A 22,183-nucleotide genomic window follows, 5' to 3' on the forward strand; every position below is an offset into this window, starting at 1 on the left:
GTGCTGGGATTACAGGCTTGAGCCACCGCGCCCGGCAATATTTTCTTTTTTCTTTTTTTTTGAGACGGAGTTTCACTCGTTGCCCAGGCTGGAGTGCAACGGTATGATCTGAGCTCACTGCAACCTCCGCCTCCTGGGTTCAAGTGGTTCTGCTGTCTAAGCCTCCCAAGAAACTAGGATAACAGGCATGAGCCACCATGCCTGGCTAATTTTTTTTTTTTTTTTTTTTTTTTTTTTTTTTTTTTTTTGAGACGGAGTCTCGCTCTGCCTCCCAGGCTGGAGTACAGTGGCCGGATCTCAGCTCACTGCAAGCTCCGCCTCCTGGGTTCACGCCATTCTCCTGCCTCAGCCTCGCGAGTAGCTGGGACTACAGGCGCCCGCCACCTCACCCGGCTAGTTTTTTTTTAGTAGAGACGGGTTTCACCGTGTTAGCCAGGATGCTCTCGATCTCCTGACCTCATGATCCGCCCGTCTCGGCCTCCCAAAGTGCTGGGATTACAGGCTTGAGCCACCGCGCCTGGCCTAATTTTGTATTTTTAGTAGAGGCAGGGTTTCACCATGTTGGTCGGACTAGTCTCAAACTCCTAACCTCAGGTGATCCACCTGCCTTAGCCTTCCAAAGTGCCGGGATTATAGGCGTGAGCCACTGTGCCTGTCCTGTCCTGTGTCTTTATAATGCTCATGTTTCTCATGCTGAGAATAGTTGTGCACTTTGGGTATTTAAAGATAAATTTTTTTTTAGGGGAATATTTTCTGGTGGACTTGATCAATATCATATCTCATCTGAGTTTTGTTTTTAAAGATGCTTTTAACTTTTTATTTTTTCTCGATAAAATCTTGCTCAGATGGAGAGCGTTTTTTGCTCGAATCCTTTGGGTTTCTGTTCAGAAGCCCTATTAATATCCCATGGTATCTGTGAATGAGGTGGGCTGTCACAGGGAGAACTCAGACCTATCTCTATCCCGACTCATGCTGGAAATCAGCAGTATTTTTTTCATGTCACCATTATAAATAGAAGCTGAGGCTGAAACACTGCTCCCATTTTCATTATTGTGAAGATGCAGTTTCACCCAGGAGGCCTGCAGACTCTCCTCCTGCAGCTCAGGCTTCACTGTCTGATGTGACACTGGAGTGCTGCTGTGGCAGTTGGGGTTCATGTAAGATACTAGCTGCCAGCTGTGAGCTTTGTGTTGTGGGCTGTGTGTCAATGGCTGATGGTAGGAGTCAAGAGAGGACACTGGCCATCAGGAGAGGGCAAGCAGGGTGCTCTAACCCAGTGCTAAAGCAGTTAAAGAGTCACGGCTTTAAAATTTTTTTTTTTTTTTTTTTTTGAGAAGGACTGTCACTCTGTCACCCAGGCTGGAGTGCAGTGGTGCGATCTCAGCTCACTGCAAACTCCACCTCCCGGGTTCATGCCACTCTTCTGCCTCAGCCTCCCAAGTAGCTGGGCCTACAGGCGCCTCCCACCATGCCCGGCTAATTTTTTGTATTTTTTTTAGTAGAGACAGGGTTTCACCGTGTTAGCCAGGATGGTCTCGATCTCCTGACCTCATGAACTACCCGCCTTGGCCTCCCAAAGTGCTGGGATTACAGGCGTGAGCCACCGTGCCCGGCCTGCTTTAAAATATTAATAGACAAAAAGATACCCTATTCAGCCATTTCTGTAGGAGAGTGGGAGCCTACCTTCAGCAGGCACCTGGCTTCATGTTGCAGAATTACCTCCTGTTATGAAGATGAGAAAAGTTTATTTTGTCATTGAATATAACCAATAAGCATATACCAATGGCCTTGCCAGCTGCCAGGTGAATTTAGGATGAACTACGTATGACATGGTGCTGAAAATTTTTCTACTTGTGGACCAACTATGGTGACTGTCTTTCTGTCTTGGCAGTCTCTTGAGCAGATTGACTATGATGTGTGTCACATTCAGGTTAAATTGTTTAATAAAACAGTTTTCTTTCTGTTCAATCATTTTGTAGTTTCCTGGGGCTGGAGAAAATTTTTCTTTAAATTATATTTTCCACACACTGTCTAGAATTAGCAGACATGATATAAACACATAAGATGCCAACCAAGCTTTTCTCTACAGGGGAATTTTCCTCTCAGGCTTCCAGTCAACTCACAGATTTCTACAAACTTCACAGGAGAGCAATCAACCATTTCACCTCTTTCAGTGACTCTTGTATCTTCAGACCTGAAACTGATTCAGAGACCAGGGTACCCAGAAACCCAGAGTAACATGTGAGTGTTGAGTAGATATGTAGACATGAGAATCTCCACTTTCCCTGTCCTCTTATTGCTAAGATACCCACAAATGTGCAAGTAACACCTGCTGCAGCTCCAAATTCTGAATCTAGGTCTTGAGATTTGGGAACCAAAAAAACCTTTCATCTGAGGAATGCAAGTCCTTTTAGTTGTCAAACTCATAGAGACATTAAAATGACAATACAATTTTGTGTTTCTCCCATCTTTGAACTATGTTTGTTTTGTTTTGTTTTTGTTTTTGTTTTTTTGTTTTTCTTTGAGATGGAGTGTTGCTGTGTCACCAAGGCTGGAGTGCAGTGATGCAATCTCTACTCACTGCAACCTCCGCCTCCCGGGTTCAAGGGATTCTCCTGCCTCAGCTTCCCAAGTAGCTGGGATTACAGGCATGTGCCATACCAGCTGGCTAATTTTTGTATTTTTGGTAGAGAAGGGGTTTCACCATGTTGGCCAGGCTGGTGTTGAACTCCTGACCTCAGGTGATCGACCCACCTTGGCCTCCCAAAGTGCTGGAAAATTACGGGCATGAGCCACTGCACCTGGCCCTGAACGAAGAGGTTTTTTTTTTATCTCTTAAAACTGTTAGCTATTGCCACCAGTAACTATAAATTAATAATGCCACACTGGACACTATAACCCATACTCTAAATTTTTTTTTTTTTTTTTTTTTTTTTTTTTTTTTTTTTTTTTGAGACGGAGTCTCACTCTGTAGCCCAGGCTGGAGTGCAGTGGCCGGATCTCAGCTCACTGCAAGCTCCGCCTCCTGGGTTCACGCCATTCTCTGGCCTCAGCCTCCCAAGTAGCTGGGACTACAGGCGCCCGCCACCTCGCCCAGCTAGTTTTTTGTATTTCTTAGTAGAGACGGGGTTTCACCGTGTTAGCCAGGATGGTCTCGATCTCCTGACCTCGTGATCCACCCGTCTCGGCCTCCCAAAGTGCTGGGATTACAGGCTTGAGCCACTGCGCCCGGCCCAAACTCTAAATTTTAATGATGGATGTCCAATCAATAATCAATGTCATTTCTGTAAATATAATAAAAATTTCTGGTAAACAACTTTATATCAGTCATCTCTCTGTCCCTCTTTTTTTGCCTTTTCAGATCGACTTGTAACTGTTCCAAATCAAAGTGTAGATGACAGGCAACTTGAAGGTTTGCTCCCAAGTTACAATCCTTAAGCTTTGCCCAAATAAACTGTCTACTTATATTCATGTTGCCTTAGCTTTTTTTTCTTTTAGGTAGACATATCTTTCAGTGTGTTAAAGCAGCCTCTATAAGGGGATCGTTCCTTTGATTGTACTCTGCGTGCTGTAACACCCAAGAATGAAGAGCCAGGTTGATCCCACCTAGAATCTGCAAATAAGGTCTGGCCTCTTCCTGGAATTTACAAGATAAGGCCAGACTTTGAATTGAGAATGTAGAGAAAACCAACAAGAGACATTTTCTGCATTGTGAGATGTCAACATAGACATCTTAAAGTTCCCCTCTGAGAATGTGACTTTTTCAGCTTCTCAGATCTTGTCCAGTGCTACCTGCTACAGTTATGTGAGGGGCACCAGGTGTAAATAGAATCTGATGGTAGAATATGTGAGTGTGAACAAGCATCTTCAGAGTGAGAGATCAAGGTGATAATGTATCCAGAGCCATAACCACAACTATACCTACCTGTAAAATGTGGGACTGGAGGAGACTATTCCTGTTCTTCCTCTTACCTAAGAGCTAGATAAATCAGGACAGGTGATCCAGGTTCTGGAGCTTCTCCAGGGCAGTTTAATTTTTTATTTAGAAGTAGCCTGAGTCTCTCCTGCCTGGCTTATCACTGGGCCATCAGCCCAGGGTCACTGGGAACTCTCACAGTCAGCTGGGCATCTTTGAGACATTTGAGGATGCCCAGAGCAGAATTGTGCCAGGGTAACAAAAGTGGCTAATTCTGCTTCTGTCTCAGAGTAAAAAATTGAGTTATCCTGTGTCTTCTCCTCCCCTCACACAAGAGATGACTTTGGTGGGTACCCAGATGAATGTTTCTCTAGTTTTCTGGTGCTTGGGTGAAAAACAACCAGGATGTCTGGAGACTCAAATCAACTAATTGCTTTTATTTTCCATGGCCATTAGAAAAATACATGAAGCAGTCATCCAGGAACCATCCAGAAACTTTTAGTCTAAACTAGCAACTGAATAAAGGGTTGAATTAAGCATCATATGGTTGATTCATTGAACAGATGTGTGCAAAAAACCTTGTGTTTTATTTGGGCCACTTTCTTTATATTGTAGTAACTTATGTCATCACCTGGAGGGATATTTATGAACAGAAGGATTATTATTATATGCATTTCTATTACCTGCTAAGAATACATATTTATCTTATAATAATTACCCTAGAGAACCTTAATTATTTAAATTGCTTATTAATATGCATTATGTAATTGACAGGGCAGTGGCTAAAAAAAAAATTATACAAACTCAGAGATTTAAGTTTCTCTCAGGCAAACTTAGGAAAACAGAACTGGAAATACCCCAGTGGCACAGAGAACAGAATTCTACGTAAGGTCCACTCCCTACCCCAGTTCTGTTCAGATTCATTCTATTTGGGGGTCTTATTTAGATCTGGCCCCACTCTGGAGTCTTGCCTTACAGAACTGATTGGAAGAGATGAGAGTTTTGGCTGGTGAATCCTGCTGCCTTTCTAAGGCTGGTGCTCACAATTTTCTGCACCCCAAAGGAGATAAATGGGAAAAGTAAAGTATATATTTTAAGGTCTTAATTTTTAAATTTTCTATTAAATCAGTGCTTGCAGATTCCATTTGGCATCTTGTTTTCTATTCCTGCAGATTCAGTAGTTGCTCCACTAGTCACAAAAATATATATATACAGTAAAAGTTTCTGTAAACTGCATTAAACTTCTCTTTTCAGGTAATTTGTGTACATTTAGCTTTTATTCTATACATTTTCTTTAAAAAACCAAGAACAGAAACAGAAGGTGAAATACATATACTGGGCCCTTCGCCTAATGCTGGGAATTATTAAACACTTAGTACCAACTCCCAGTGTGTTATGAGGATTAAATCACATAATGTGTTATTTCTAGCGCAGTGCTCTGCAACATACTCTTGAGCACATAGTACCTGCTTAGTAAACATTGCATTAGTACATGTGTATATGTTTTCCAAATGCACGCATATTCAGGCACTGCTACCTTTTGTTGCCTCTGTAAACTTTAAAGAACCAGCAAAGAATTGGATACTTTAGGATGGAGATTGGTTGTCTTCATTTGTGCCACAAGTATATGTGTTGTGACAAGAGTGCCAAGTGTAAGGGACTCTGTACTGTGCCTGCTTCTCTAACAAATGCTAATGATGAGCCTATGGGGAGCATCATCAGCATTGACAGGGGACTTATTTAAAACACACATTCCTGGACCCTTTGAAAACCTGCAGAATCACATTACATAGAGAGGGACTAAAATTACCGAGTGGTTTATAAGCTCATTAAAGCTTGAGAGGCAATGCTTAGCTAAGTGGTTAAAAACCCAGGGTTCTATTAGTTTGGTGCAAAAGTTATTACAGTTTCTGCCATTGTAAGTAATGTGGATTACTTAGATGTGGATACTCAAATTACATTGCCAATTCACGGAAATATCTTTGCTCGTGCCCTTTCCACGGGTTCTTTTTATTGTTGGACGCATCCATGTTGTTTTAATTAAGTGCCTCATGTGACTCTAAGGTGAGACCAGAATCAAGTATGAGGGGTTGAAGATACACTCATGAGAGTTCAGTTTCAGCTGTTTTCTACAGGGTGATCATAGGGCCTGTTCTGTTTGGGTTTGGTGTAGACGGCAGTGTGGCCCATATTTTTATTACTGTAGCAGAGATTGTTGGTATCTGTGGCAGGGAGGGGCACCGAAAACAGGAAAGGAGAAATATATGTTTCTATCATCATGGAGCAACTAATTGTTCCTGATTTTTTCATGTTATAAAGGACAGAAGTGGGTGGACTTTTTCAGTGGGTCTTGGTACTTCTGCCCATGGGTGTGGAGGTAGCAGGTAAACAGGTGGTGCTGACACTTTTAAAGGCATATTCTCAAGATGCAGGTGTAATTTGTCCAGAGAATCTCAACTGAAAAGGTGTCCCAGAGAAGGAGGAGATAGGGAAAAAATATGCCTTTTTTTTGTTTTTTTGTTTTTTTAAAGCTAAACATGTCTCAGATCAAGAGCTGTCTCTACTCTGCCTTCTGGAATTCCATCCATTTAGTACTTGCAAACCGTTACTTGTGTTTTTCCTCCCTAATGAGTTTGTTTTAACTACTTTTAAAAACTTCATTGATAGTCAAGGGTCTCTGAAAAATATTTCTTTTTAGAACCTTCTCTAAATTCTCAACATCATGGCTTTTTATATGCCATGCAAGATTCTAATCATAATTTATGATCTGCAGTATTAAAAATGTATCCTTTGTGGCTGTTGAACATGAGGTGGTGGGGATACTCAAGATTTCTATTGGGGAAAAGCTGGAATCCTTAGTAAAGATGGAGAGCAGGTAATGTTGAGGCTCCATTTGTGTTCACCATTAGCACTAAGCAGAATGGGATTAAGGACATGCTTATTTAAACGAGATGAGGGCTGGGCGCAGTGGCATATGCCTGTAATCCCAGCAGTTTGGGAGGCCGAGCAGGGTGGATCACCTGAGGTTAGAAGTTCAAAACCAGCCTGGCCAACATGGCGAAACCCTGTCTCTCCTAAGAATACAAAAATTAGCCAGGCATGGTAGTGCACGCCTGTAATCCCAGCTACTCGATAGGCTGAGGCAGGAGAATCGCTTGAACCCAGGAGGTGGAGGTTGCACTGAGGCGCGATTATGCCACTGCACTGGGTGACACAGTGAGACTCTATCTCAAGAAAAAAAGATGAGATTTATTACCCAGAAAGTTCAGAAGATAATTATCAGGAGATAACTACTCTCTAGGGTGCTCAAAAAAGATTCCTTAAAATCACTACTAAAAATTACAGAAAATGGGAAATATCTGTATCTTGAAGTTTGCATAAAACTGATGTTTCTGTTTGGTTACATTGAGCCTGTAATTTACTTTTTTTTTTGAGATGGATTTTCACTCTTGTTGCCATGCTGGGAGCCACCACTGCCGACCAGCCTATAATTTACTTTTTGGGAACAGTATTTCAGCAGTGATGCTGTGTTCTTCTGTGTGTATCAGCACATCATAAAAATTTGTCATACTGCTGTTGATGTTTATGATTCACTTGGATAAGTGCGCTCTGACAGATTTTTTTTTTTTTTTTTACTATAGAGTTAATTATTTTTTTTCTTTGTTATTTTATTTTATTATTATTGTTTTTGAAACAGGATCTCACTCTGTTGCCCAGCTTGGAATGCAGTGGTGCGATCTTGGCTCACTGCAACCTCTGTCTCCTAGGTTCAAGCGATTCTCCTGCCTCAGCCTTCTAAGTTGCTGGGACTACAGGCACCCACCACCATGCCAGGCTAATTTTTGTAAAGGTCTTTTTTTTTTTTTTTTGAGTCTCTTCATTATTAAGTATCTTTATGCAGCTGGTGTGTATAAACTATCAAATTTAATCTGTCAGGTGCTCTTCTTTCTTAGGGTTTTTTGCATATATCTGTCCTTGGAAAATAAAGACTTTCATCTTCTTTTGTAGTCCAGAAAAACTGGGAAAAACACAGGTTCTTCAACATACTGAATGTTTGATAAAATATTCTTCTTAGGCCAAAATCATTGGCATTACTGGTGAGCTTGTTAGAAATTCAGAAGCTCAGACTTTATTCCAGATGTTCTAGAAAAAATAATCTCCATTACAAGATCTCCAGTCTATTGTACACATTAAAATTTGATGGGTACCTGCTAACTCAACATGTCTTTTTTTATCTCAAAAATACACAGAACTCATTGTCTAGGATGTTAACATCACACTCAAAAACATACAGGCTTAATTTTTTACTTTAATGCTTTTATACTTTTTTATAATTTTATACTTTATTATCCAGAATACATGCCTTAATTTTATACTTTATTTATTTTTATACTTTTTTTTTTTTTTTTTTTTTTTTTTTTGAGACGGAGTCTCACTCTGCCGCCCAGGCTGGAGTGCAGTGGCCGGATCTCAGCTCACTGCAAGCTCCGCCTCCCGGGTTCACGCCATTCTCCTGCCTCAGCCTCCCGAGTAGTTGGGACTACAGGCGCCCGCCACCGCGCCCGGCTAGTTTTTTGTATTTTTTAGTAGAGACGGGGTTTCACCGTGTTAGCCAGGATGGTCTCGATCTCCTGACCTCGTGATCTGCCCGTCTCGGCCTCCCAAAGTGCTGGGATTACAGGCTTGAGCCACCGCGCCCGGCCTTTTTATACTTTTTTTATACATGCTTTCGTTTTATACTTTATTATCCAGAAAAGTATCATATATACACTGATGTTGTGGATCTTATTCCACTCTTTTTTCAGAGTTAGAGAATACATAAGAGAGTATTTCTGTGTTGAAAATTATTTTCAACAAGGCGTGGTGGCTCACGCCTGTAATCCCAGCACTTTGGGAGGCCGCGGTGCATGGATCACCTGAGGTCAGGAGTTCGAGACCAGCCTGACCAATATGGTGAAACCCCATCTCTACTAAAATTACAAAAATTAGCTGGGCATGGTGGCGGGCGTCTGTAATCCCAGCTACTTGTGAGGCTGAGGCAAGAGAATCGCTTGAACCCAGGAGGCAGAGGTTGCAGTGAGCTGAAATTGCACCATTGCACTCCAGCCTGGGCAACAAGTGCAAGACTCTGTCTTAAAAAAGAAAAAAAAAATTTATCGGATGATTTAGTCATTCCTATAAGTCAGAACCTGTTCTCTTTACTCTCATTTCACCTTTAGTCAAATTAAAAATTCTGCCCTTGGCCACCTGATGTGTGTGTGTATGTGTGTTTTTCAGGGACCATTGACATTCATGGATGTGGTAATAAAATTTTCTCCAGAAGAGTGGCAATTCCTGGACACTGCACAGCAGAATTTATATAGGGATGTGATGTTAGAGAACTACAGAAACCTGGTCTTCCTGGGTGAGAATAACTTCAATACACAATTCTAAGATACTCTAAATTTTTCTTTTTTGTTGTTTTTGTAGAATGTTTTTTGGTAATTGATGCTTTGCATAAATGAGTTTCACATCAGTGTTTTGAAGAAAATCTTGGGAATTTGTCAGTGTAGAAAAGGATTTCTTTAAGATAAACATCTTGAAGTTCACCTTGATCTGAACTTTCCACATTCCTGAGCAGACCTGTATTTTTTATTCTACATTAGTGACAATTTCAAAATTTAGTGACATAAAATATTGTTGCCCACATCTTAACATGTAATTGTCGACACCAGCTTTTGATTCATTGGTACTGAGTAGTTAAACTATTATTTATTTATTTATTTATTTATTTATTTATTTATGAGAGGGAGTGTTGCTGTTGCCCAGGCTGGAGTACAATGGCGCGATTTTGGCTCACTTGAACCTCCCGGGTTCAAGAGATTCTTCAGCCTCAGCTTTCTGAGTCACTGGGACTACAGGCTTGTGCCACCAAGCCCAGCTAAGTTTTCTATTTTTAATAGAGAAGAGGTTTCACCGTGTTGGCCAGGCTGGTCTCGAACTTCTGACCTCAAGTGATCCACCCTCCTCCTCCTCCCAGAGTGCTGGGATTACAGGCATGAGTCACCGTGCCCAGCCCATTTTCTAAATATTTAGAAGTTACTGTTATAAATTCGTGTTTTGGGGTTAATATACTAGAATATTCCATTCCATTCTCTTTACTGAGCACATTATTTGAAGAATATGAGCAACATTCATGTTACTTATTTTTAATAAAACAGGTATTGGTGTCCCTAAGCCAGATTTGATCACCTGTCTGGAGCAAGGAAAAGAGCCCTGGAATATGAAAAGACACAAGATGGTAGCCAAACCCCCAGGTAGGTGAGAGTGAACACAATGGACAACACAGATGAGAGGTCCAAAGGTTAAGGAGAAAACCAGTCCTTAAAATAGATTTCGGGAAGCTGTGTTCCAAAGAAAATAGTTTCAAGAAAATCTATATTTTCATATTTTCAGGGGAACCATAAATATTTGCATAATTTTATAAAACTCTGTGTTAGGCCGGGCAAATGTCTCACGCCAGTAGATCCAGCACTTTGGGAGGCCAAGGCGGGTGGATCACCTGAGGTCAGGAGTTCGAGACCAGCCTGGCCAACATGGTGAAACTCGTTCTCTACTAAAAATGTAAAAATTTCCTGGTCGTGGTGGTGCACGCCTGCTATTCGGTGTAATCCCTGCTATTCGGGAGGCTGAGGCAGGAGAATCGCTTGAATTAAGGAAGCAGAGGTTTCAGTGAGCCGGTGTCATGCCATTGCACTTCAGCTTGTGTGAGAAGAGAGAAAGTCCGTCTCAAAGTTAAAAAAAACAATAAAAAAACCTGTGTTAAACTATTTTTTAAGTTCTCTTGTTTTACCATGTTTAAAATATGTGAGAGTAGTGGTTTCTGTTCCATTTTTTTCATTTTTCTGCATAATTCATCCTGTTTTTATTAGTATAGTCTTCAAATACAGTTTGGGATTATTAAGTGTGACATCCTCCCGGTTCTTTTTTGTCAAGATTGCTTTGGCTATTCAAAGTTTGTTGAAGTTTCATGTAAATTTTAGGATTGTGTTTTACATTACTATATAAAATATACCACTGGAGTTGTTTTTTTTTGTTTTTTTTTTTTGTTTTTTTTTTTGAGATGGAGTTTTGCTCTTGTTGCCCAGGCTGGAGTGCAATGGCACGATCTGGGCTTACTACTACCTCCGCCTCCTGGGTTCAAGCGATTCTCCTGCCTCCGCCTCCCGAGTAGCTGGGATTATAGGCATGTGCCACCATGCCCAGCTAATTTTTAGAGACAGGGTTTCACCATGTAGGCCAGGCTAGTCTTGAACTCCTGACATCAGGCGATTTGCCCACCTTGGCCTCCCAAAGTGCTGGGATTACAGGTGTGAGCCATTGTGCTTGTTTTTTTTTTTTTTTTTTTTTTTTAATTGAGATTGAGTTTTGCATTTGTCGCCCAAGCTGGAGTGCAATGGCGCGATCTCAACCTCTGCCTCCTGGGTTCAAGTGATTCTCCTGTCTCAGCTTCCCCACAGCTGGGATTATAGGGAAGAGCCACCACACCCAGCTACTTTTTGTATTTTTAGAGACAGGGTTTCATTATGTAGGTCAGGCTGGTTTCGAACTTCTGATCTCAGGTGAATCACCTGCCTAGACCTCCCAAGGTACTGGGATTACAGGTGCGAGCCACCACTTCGGGCCAATCACATGTGGTTTGCAAATAGTTTTACCAGTTTGCAAATATTTTACCAGTTTCCTTTGAAGAGAGACATTGTCACTCTTTTGAATTTTTTTTTTTTTTTTTTTGATGTGCAGAAATATTGAAGTATGGTGTGGTTAAATTTCTATTTTCTTTTTTCTGTTGTTCATGCATTTAATGTCATATCTAAGAAAATGGTGCCAAGACCAATTTCATGTCTTTCCCCTATATTTTTTATAAGAGAATTGTTATTTTTTATTTCTAAGTACCATATAAATATATATATACACACACACACCCCTATATATATATATATATATATACACACATATATAAAATTTTCCTTTTTTTTTTTTTTTTTTTTAACAAGATGTAATCTTGTTCTGTTGCCCAGGTTGGAGTGCAGTGCCATCATCTTGGCTCACTCCAACATCCACCTCCTGGGTTCAAGTGATTCTCCTGCCTCTCAGCCTCTTGAATAGCTGGAATTACAGGCGCCTGCGACCATGCTCTGCTAATTTTTGTATTTTTAGTAGATACGGGGTTTCAACATATTCTCCAGCCTGGTCTCAAATTCCTGACCTCAGGTAGTCTGCCCACCTTGGCCTCCCAAAGTGTTGGGGTTACAGGTGTGAGCCACTGTGCGTGGCCCTAAAATACTTTTTGTATATAGTTCAAAGAAACAATCCAGCTTTATCAGTGTAGGTATCCAGTTTTCAAAATTATTATTTGAAGAGATTATTTTTTCTCCATTGTGTGCTCATGGTAACTTTGTGGAAGATCATTTGATCATATACAGAAGGTTTTATTTCTGAGCTCTTTATTCTTTTGTTTTTTTTCTTCTGTTTATCTTTGTGTTAGTATCACATTGTTTTTGGGATTGTAGCTTTTAATATGTTTTAAAATTCGGAAGTATAATACTAATTTTTCAGGGTGTTTGGCTAGTTATAGTTTACAATCAAATTTAAAATTTTTGAACAACATATTTGTTTTAAAAATCTGTGCTATTAGGATTTTATAAAGATTATGTTAAATTTGTTTACCCTTGTAGGTTGTATTGACATGTTAACAAAATAAAATTTTTTGACCTTTCAGCAAGTATATATTGAAGAGTGTGTTTTATATTTGTTTATTTTTCTAATCTCTTTTTAGAGACAGGGTCTTACTATGTTGTGCAGGCTAGTTTCAACCTCCTGGGCTCAAGCAGTTCTCTTGCCTTGGCCTCCAAAATTGTTAATATTACAGGCGTGAGCCACCATGCCTGTCCCGTGTGTTTTATTTTATGTATTTTTGGATTTGCCTGTTTTTCCTAGTTTCATTCAGTTTTGGTCAGAATACACATAGTGTATGATTTTGGTCTTAAGTTTATTTGTTGTTGTTGTTTTGAAACAGAATCTCACTCTGTCACTCTGACTTTTCTTTATAAGTTATCCACTTTCAGGTATTCCTCTATGTGCAAAATAATTAATAGAATCTATAATGTTGTCTATGCTTCCTGTTTTCTTATCGATCTTTTATCTGAATTTTTAATTTATTATTTAAAATGGGATTTTGGTGTCTAAAATCATTGCGTTGCTATGTATTTTCTGTTTCACTTTGCCAATATTTGCTTTATATATTTTGGATATATGTCTCATAATATATGATATTTATATATATGTATCATAATATATATGATAGTTATAGATTCCTGGTAAAGTGACCCATTTGACCATTACATATCAATTTTTGTCTCACATTAGTACTTGACTTAAGGCATATTATGCCTAATATAATTATGACCACCTCACTTAATTGCGGTTACTATTTACATGGAATATAGATTTTTTCCATTATGTTGCTTTCACCCTGTTTGACTCAATGCTAAAATGAGTCTCTTATAGACAGCATACTGTATTGCTTTTTTACTTAATCCTCTCACACATCTTGTTTCTTATTCTTTTTATAAATTTAATTAATTAATTAATTATTTTTTGAGACGAAGTCTTGCTCTCTTACCCAGGCTGGAGTGCCAGTGGCCGATCTCAGCTCACTGCAAGCTCCGCCTTCCAGGTTCACGCCATTCTCCTGCCTCAGCCTCCCGAGTAGCTGGGACTACAGGCGCCCGCCACCACGCCCGGCTAATTTTTTGTATTTTTAATAGAGATGGGGTTTCACCGTGTAGCCAGGATGGTCTTGATCTCCTGACCTTGTGATCCGCCCGCCTTGGCCTCCCAAAGTGCTGGGATTACAGGCATGAGCCACTGCGTCCGGCCCTTAAATTTAATTAATTATTTAGGATAGGATCTCACTCTGTTAACCAAGCTAGTTTGCAGTGGCCTTATCACAGCTCACCACACCCTCAACCTTCCCAAACTCAGATGATGTCAATTCAGCCTCTTAAGTAGCTGGGTTACAGGCATGTGCCATCATCACCCAGCTGGGTTTTTTGTTTGTTTGTTTGTATTTTTTGTAGAGACAGGGTTGCCCAGGCTGGCCTTGAACTACTGAGATCAAGTGATAAGGCCACTTAGGCCTCACAAAGTCCTGGGATTACATGATTACATTTCTCTCTCTCTTTTTTTTTTTTTTTGAGACAGAGTTTTGCTCTTGTTGCCCAGGCTGAAGTGCAATGGCACAATCTTGGCTCACCACGAGATCCACCTCTCAGGTTCACATGATTCTCCTGCCTCAGCCTTTTGAGTAGCTGGGATTACAGGCATGTGCCATCATGCCCAGCTAGTTTTGTGTTTTTAGTAGAGACAGGGTTTCTCCATGTTGGCCAGGCTGGTCTCAAACTCCCAACCTCAGGTGATCTTCCTGCCTCGGCCTCCCAAAGTGCTGGGATTATAGGCGTGAGTCATCGTGCCTGGCTACATTTCTTTTTATTAAGTTGTTTAATTTACATTTAAAATAATTGCTTAAAGATATGAAGTTACTATTAACAGTTTATTATTGTTTTATGTATTTTTTGTAGATATGTTTTTTCTCATTTCCTGTTTTACAGCCTTGTTATTTTAATTTTGTGACATGCTTTGGTTATTTTTTATTGTTTCACATACTTTCTATAAATATGATGCAGTCATCCTGAAATATAATGTAATCATTTTGAAAAATGGAGATTAAATAAAACATCTTAAAGTTAAAACAATACATTTTAATATGATAACTTCAACTGAATACAAAAACCTATAGCTTTATATTTTCCAGTTTGTTATTGATATTATAAATATATTGTGTATCTATTAACAAATGTATGCAGATTTAGTCTTGGTTTTTATATTTACAGAAGTTGTTTAAGGGTTTTATGTACCATCATTATAATAGAATTCTGTATGTGTCTCTATATTTACATTTAACAGAGAGCTCTCTCTATATATACATATATATATTTTTTTTTTTTTTTTGAGAGGAGTTTTGCTCTGTCGCGCAGGCTGGAGTGCAGTGGCATGATCTCGGCTGAGCTCACTGCAACCTCCGCCTCACGGGTTCAAGCGATTCTCCTGCCTCAGCCTCCTGCGTAGCTGAGATTATAGGTATGAGCCATCACACTCAACTAAATTTTCTATTTTTAGTAGAGATGGGGTTTCAGCATGTTGGTCAGGCTGGTCTTGAACTCCTGACGTCAGGTCATCTGCCCGCCTTGGCCTCCTAAAGTGCTGGGATTTTATGATGCTGTCCAGCATGATTTTATTTTATTTATTTATTTAAAAAAATTTTTTTGTTTTGAGACGGAGTCTTGCTCTCTCGCCCAGGCTGGAGTGCAGTGGTGCAATCTCAGCTCACTGTAAGCTCTGCCTCCTGGGTTTACGCCATTCTCCTGCCTTCAACAAGATTGAAACAACATCTCAAAGAAAAAAATTGCTTCCTCAAATTTTTAATTCTTATATTGTTCTCTAGAATTCTTTAAATTTTATAGAATAATTACGATTGTTTTCTGCATCATTATAACAATGGTAAGAAATTTCATTTTTATGTATGTGCATTTCTTTCCTAGAAAATAATGTATTTTTATATGATTGTGTGTTATTTTCTATCTCTCTTTTTTATTTTTGAGATGGATTCTTGCTCTGTCACCCAGGCTGGAATTCAGTGGTGCAATCTCGGCTCACTGCCACCTCCACTTCCTGGGTTCAAGTGATTCTCCCTCCTCAGCCTCCTGAATAGCTGGGATTATAGGCACACACCACCACACCTGGCTAATTTTTGTATTTTTAGTGGAGACAGGGTTTTTCCATGTTGGCCAGGCTGATCTTGAACTCCTGACCTAAGGTGATCCATCTGCTTTGGCCTCCCAAAGTGCTGGTATTACAGGTGTGAGTCACCATACCTGGCCTGTTGTTTTCTTGAATCATGTTATTTTCAGTGGAAGAAACTGCTTTCGGTATCTTTTATACATAGGGCACATGCAGCGCCAATATACTTTTTCAGAATTTGATTACTTTGGAAGGTTTTTTTGTTTTATTTTTGGAAGGACAGATTTGCTGATAGTATTATTCTCAGTTGGTAGCTATTTTTTCAAGACTTTGACTATATCACACAGTTCCCATCTGGCCTCCAAAATTTTTGTTGACAATTTAGTGGTTATCTGAAAGCCTGCTTGTAACTGCAAGCAGTTTCCAAGATTCTCTTTTTGTCTGTGACTTTTAAAAGTGTGCCTATATATGTGTTTGCTATAAATATTTTTGTGTTTTTCCTAGTTTGTTGAGCTTCTTCATTTTTATTTTATGTTTTCTTTTAGAATTTTTTTGTTTGTTTTTGTTGAGACAGAGTCTTCATCTGTCTCCCAGGCTGGAGTGCAATGGTGTGGTCTTGGCTCACTGCAACCTCCACCTCCCAGGTTCAAGCAATTCTCCTGCCTCAGCCTCCTGAGTAGCTGGGAGTACAGGTGCTTGCCACCACACCCAGCTAATTTTTTGTATTTTTAGTAGAGATGGGGTTTCACCATGTTAAGCAGGATGGTCTCGATCTCTTGACCTTATGATCTTCCCGCCTTGGCCTCCCGAAGTGCTGGGATTATAGACATGAGTCACCGCGCCTGGACACAATTTTTTAGTTATAATTTTTTTTTATATTTTTTACTTCCACAATTTCTGTTTTTTTGATATTTCATACTTTCGTTACCCTCATTTTTCTGTTTTTCTATAGTTATCTGTTTCCGTTTCACTCATCGAGTATTTATATATTTGAATATAAAATTATTCACTTTATTTTCAATTTTTAAAATTAATACAAACATCTTTTTTTTTTTTTTTTTTTTTTGAGATGGAGTCTTGCTCTGTCCCCCAGCCTGGAGTGCAGTGGTGCGATCTCGGCTCACTGCAAGCTCTACCTCCCGGGTTTACGCCATTCCCCTGCCTCATCCTCCTTAGTAGCTGGGACTACAGGCGCACACCGCCACGCCCAGCTAATTTTTTGTATTTTTAGTAGAGATGGAGTTTCACTGTGTTAGCCAGGATGGTCTTGATCTCCTGACCTCGTGATCTGCCAGCCTTGGCCTCCCAAAGTGCTGGGATTACAGGCATGAGCCACCGTGCCCGGCCTATAAACATCTTTTTTATAATTTATTTCTGAAAACTTTACGATATATTTGATGGAACTGTGGTGCCCTATTTTGTATACATTGTAGTCTTTAAGATTTGGATGTTATTAAAAGCTACCTGTCACATAAGTTATGGCATAGTCTGAAAATAATTATCTTGGTTAGAGATGTTGGGAGTCTGTCAAACAGGTTCTTATGACATGTCTTGTCTGAATTTAGTGTTTACTTTCTAGTTAAAGAAGTTTATTCATGTTTCTTTAGAGTCATCACTTGCTACACCTGTTCCCTGTCTGTTACACTGCAGTTTCTCTGCTACTGTAACATTTACATTTAGTCTCAGCAAACTCAAAGTGTCACTTCAAAGTATATGACTTTATGTTATTGGAAACAGAAACGAAGTGTCTGGAAAAGCCCCTAGAAGACGGAAATAAAGATGAATGTGCCAGTATTTTACTTGTCTTTTAAAAAAGAATTCAGGAGCTTACTATTTACTTGTAAAGGTTCTTTGGTATATTGGGGAGCAGGAAGAGCTGTTTTGGGTAGATGTAATAAACTTTTCTCTTCATTCTATGAGGGTCTTTGGGGCACTGCACCTACTTAACTCATTTTTACATTTTCCACAAATGTATTTTGGTCTGTATGTTTTTGTTACATTTGTATGTCTATGAAGTAATTATGGCCTGTGGTATTTTCCTATGCCATCTTGCTTATGTAGTTTGTATAATTTTATAGCTTAGATTTGTAAAGTATATCCATCTGAGTCTAGTAAGTGAAGTAATTTGTTATTTTTATTTTTTTCAGTTGTGTATTCTCATTTTGCCCAAGACCTTTGGCCAGAGCAGGGCATAAAAGATTCTTTCCCAAAAGTAATACTGAGAAGATATGGAAAATATGGACATGACAATTTACAATTAAGAAAAGGCTGTGAAAGTGTGGATGAGTGTAAGATGCACAAAGGAGGTTATGATGAACTTAAGCAATGTTTGATAACTACCCGGAACAAAATATTTCAGTGTGATAAATATGTAAAAGTCTTTCATAAATTTTCAAGTTCAAATAGCCATAACATAAGACATACTGGAAATAATTCTTTCAAATGTAAAGAATGTGGCAAATCATGTTGCATGCTTTCACACCTAACTCAGCATGAAAGAACTCATACTAGAGTGAATCGTTACAAATGTAAAGACTGTGGCAAAGCCTTTAGTATGCCCACAAGTCTTAATAATCATAAGAGAATTCATACTGGAGAGAAACCCTACAAATGTGAAGAATGTGGCAAAGCTTATAACTGGCCTTCAATCATTAGTAAACATAAGAGAATTCATACTGGAGAGAAACCCTACAAATGTGAAGAATGTGGCAAAGCTTATAACTGGCCTTCAATCATTAGTAAACATAAGAGAATTCATACTGGAGAGAAACCCTACAAATGTGAAGAATGTGGCAAAGCCTTTAGTGAGTCCTCAAGCTTTAATAATCATAAGAGAATTCATACTGGAGAGAAACCCTACAAATGTGAAGAATGTGGCAAAGCTTATAACTGGCCTTCAATCATTAGTAAACATAAGCGAATTCATACTGGAAAGAAACCCTACAAATGTGAAGAATGTGGCAAAGCCTTTAGTGAGTCCTCAAGCCTTAATAATCATAAGAGAATTCATACTGGAGAGAAACCCTACAAATGTGAAGAATGTGGCAAAGCTTATAACTGGCCTTCAACCATTAGTAAACATAAGAGAATTCATACTGGAAAGAAACCCTACAAATGTGAAGAATGTGGCAAAGCCTTTAGTGAGTCCTCAAACCTTAATAGTCATAAGAGAATTCATACTGGAGAGAAACCCTACAAATGTGAAGAATGTGGCAAAGCCTTTAGTGAGTCCTCAAGCCTTAATAATCATAAGAGAATTCATACTGGAGAGAAACCCTACAAATGTGAAGAATGTGGCAAAGCTTTTAAAATACGTGCATACCTTACTACACATAACAGAATTCATACTGGAGAGAAACCCTACAAATGTAAAGAATGTGGCAAAGCCTTTAGTGGGTCCTCAAGCCTTAATAATCATAAGATAATTCATAGTGGAGAGAGACCCTACAAATGTGAAGAATGTGGCAAAGCTTTTAAAATACATGCATACCTTACTACACATAACAGAATTCATACTGGAGAGAAACCCTACAAATGTGAAGAATGTGGCAAAGCCTTTAACCGATCCTCATCCCTTACTATACATAACAGAATTCATACTGTAGAAAAACCTTACAAATGTAAACAATGTGGCAAAGGTTTTAGCCAATCCTCATCCCTTACTAAACATAAGATAATTCATACTACAGAGAAACCCTACAAATGTGAAGAATGTGGCAAAGCCTTTAACAAGTCCTCAATTCTTAACATACATAAGATGATTCATACTAAAGAGAAACCACAAACCTTAAAGATGTGATAATGCTTTTTATGAAAGCTCAAACTTTTTTAAATATGAAAGAAATGCTGGTGAGAGAGAACTAGAAATGTGAAGAATACGACAAAGCCTTTAAAGGCTATTTAAATAGTCGTCTCACTTGATTGTAGGTAAGATACTTTATACTCGAGAAAACTACAAGTGTGAAGAATGTGGCAAAACTTAACTAATGCTCATACCTTAGTGCACAGGAAATAATTTATTTTTGAGACAAATTGTACAAATATAAAGAACGTGACAAAGCCATTAGTAACTGCTCACATCTTAACATCAGAGAGCTAATACAAGCATTAAAGGTGCAATTACTGTCAAAAGATCTTCCAGAAAATAGAAGCCTTTAAAATGTATTAAATTTATTGCTGTAAATTCTTATGGCTTACAATTCAGAATCTCTACATGCAAATTTTTTTAAAATTTTTCTGGTACTCATACTAGACCCATGAATTTGATTCTTTTTTTTTTTTTTTTTTTTTTTGGTATGTACCATTTTAGTTTTTATTAATAAAATAGAAACCTAAACTCAGAGAACTGCTTTATTCTTGCATCTAATCTGACCATACATTGAAGTAGCAATTCTTTTTTTTTTTTTTTTTTTTTTTTTTTTTGAGACGGAGTCTTGCTCTGTAGCCCGGGCTGGAGTGCAGTGGCCGGATCTCAGCTCACTGCAAGCTCCGCCTCCCGGGTTCACGCCATTCTCCTGCCTCAGCCTCCCAAGTAGCTGGGACTACAGGCGCCCGCCACCTCGCCCGGCTAGTTTTTTGTATTTTTAGTAGAGACGGGGTTTCACAGTGTTAGCCAGGATGGTCTCGATCTCCTGACCTCGTGATCCGCCCGTCTCGGCCTCCCAAAGTGCTGGGATTACAGGCTTGAGCCACCACGCCCGGCCCAGCAATTCTTTATAAAAGGACTTAGGTGAGAACTGTCAATTATATCAGTTCCATCAAAAACTCTAGGTTGGAATATCTTAAAAAGAGCAAATTAAATATGAGAAAGCACAGAAATCTCCCCCTCAAACAAGAGGGGCTTCCTTTAATAGTCTTTAATGTAGCTCATTTGCAATTGTATGAAAATCCATCAAGATCAATCATGTTACACAATCCCTAAAGGATAAAACTGAGGGAACTCATGGATAATTTTCACAGCTTCGTTGTAAAGTCCAAGATCAAAAGGATGGTTATCTTCTTTAAACTGGACATAAGATGTACACAAGATGGTGGCCTTCGCGGTTACTTTTCCAACCACTTCCATAATTCCAGAGATTTCTTCATCAAGGGGTTCCATCAACTCGATGGTTCCATTTTTTCCTTCTCCATCTGAAAGAATAAACATTTTTCCAGTGGGATGAATCTTTTCCAGCCTCTCTACGAAGCAGACAGGCTTGTCTATGAACTGGGCTAGCATGCTGGCCTTGATGCGCGACCTCGGCAACTCCATCATGTCCACCATGATTATGGCCCAAGAGTGTGGCTGGCGGGAAACCCACAGACCACTGAAACTGTGTGCCCCGCGGTGTCTGTGGGGCAGATTTCTTCTGTTTTATAAAGTATTCGTTATGTTAGCTGGTCAGTGATTATAGGAATTGTTTTTATGAGATTTAGTAGTGCACACAAAGTAATTTTCAAAGGTAATTCCATTAGTGTATTAAGTTTTAGTGTTAGAACATTCCATTTTGTTCTTTTAAGTGCAGAAACTTACATAGGCCTACTTTTATTTTTATTTTTTATTTTTTGAGATGGAGTTTCACTGTTATCACCCAGGCTGAAGTGCAGTGGTGCAATCTTGGCTCATTGCAGCCTCCACCTCCCAGGTTCAAGTGATTCTCCTCCCTCAGCCTCCCGAGTAGCTGGGATTAAAGGCATCTGCCACCACGCCTGGCTAATTTTTGTATTTTTAGTAGAAATAGGGTTTCATTGTGTTGGCCAGCCTGGTCTCGAACTCCTGACCTCAAATGATATGCCCACCTCGGCCTCCCAAAGTGCTGGGATTACAGGCGTGAGTCACCGCACCCAGCTGAGCCTATCTTTATGTAGTTATTTTTTTAAAAAAAATTTTATTATTGACATAAATTTTATTTATTGAGTCAATTTGTTCAGGTAAGTACTAGGGAAGCTTCGTAACTTTTGAGGATGTTTTTATATGTAAAATATATCAACGAACATGACAGTGCTTGCTATGTAACAGATGCTCCATAATAAGGCAGAAATATTCGTGCTAAACTTAGTTTGTAACTTTGATTCAGAAATGAAAAATACCACTGGGCCAGGTGCAGTGACTCACGCCTATAATCCCAGCACTTTGGAAGGCAGAGTTGGGCAGATCATAAGGTCAGGTGATGAGACCATCGTGGCTAACACAGTGAACCCTGTCTCCACTGAAAATACAAAAAATTAGCCAGCCATGGTAGTAGATGCCTGTAGTTGCAGCTACTCAGGTTGCTGAGGCAGGTGAATGGCGTGAATCTGGGAGGTGGAGCTTGCAGTGAGCCAAGATTTCACCGCTGCACTCCAGCCTGGGCAACAGAGCTGGACTCTGTCTCAAAAAAAAAAAAAAAAAAAAAAATACCAGCTGGGCGTGGTGGCTCATGCCTGTAATGTCAACACTTTGGGAGGCCG

General features: G+C 39.4%; 1 protein-coding gene and 1 pseudogene across 9 annotated transcripts in view; one reads left to right on the forward strand and one right to left on the reverse strand.

Annotated features, from left to right (window-relative positions):
• LOC105464258 (zinc finger protein 723-like) overlaps positions 1-20,157 on the forward strand; it is a 36,903-nt gene extending 16,746 nt beyond the window's left edge. For 3 of the 9 annotated variants that reach the window (XM_071088061.1, XM_071088060.1, XM_071088064.1), the window contains 4 exons: positions 2,090-2,241; positions 9,194-9,320; positions 10,117-10,212; positions 17,902-20,153. In XM_071088061.1, coding sequence (XP_070944162.1) covers positions 9,209-9,320; positions 10,117-10,212; positions 17,902-19,553 — 1,860 coding nt within the window. In that variant the 5' untranslated portion in view covers positions 2,090-2,241; positions 9,194-9,208 and the 3' untranslated portion in view covers positions 19,554-20,153. Of the gene's footprint in view, positions 1-2,089; positions 2,242-3,361; positions 3,466-9,193; positions 9,321-10,116; positions 10,213-14,968; positions 15,095-17,901 lie in introns of those variants that run through there. The other 6 variants (XM_071088063.1, XM_071088059.1, XM_071088062.1 and 3 more) reach the window with 5 other exon arrangements.
• A 336-nt stretch (positions 20,158-20,493) lies between these two features.
• Positions 20,494-21,200, reverse strand: LOC105464259 (replication protein A 14 kDa subunit pseudogene; annotated as a pseudogene).
• Between the last annotated feature and the right edge of the window lie 983 nt (positions 21,201-22,183).

The sequence above is a fragment of the Macaca nemestrina genome, chromosome 20, assembly GCF_043159975.1.
Source record: "Macaca nemestrina isolate mMacNem1 chromosome 20, mMacNem.hap1, whole genome shotgun sequence".
NCBI lineage: Eukaryota > Metazoa > Chordata > Mammalia > Primates > Cercopithecidae > Macaca > Macaca nemestrina.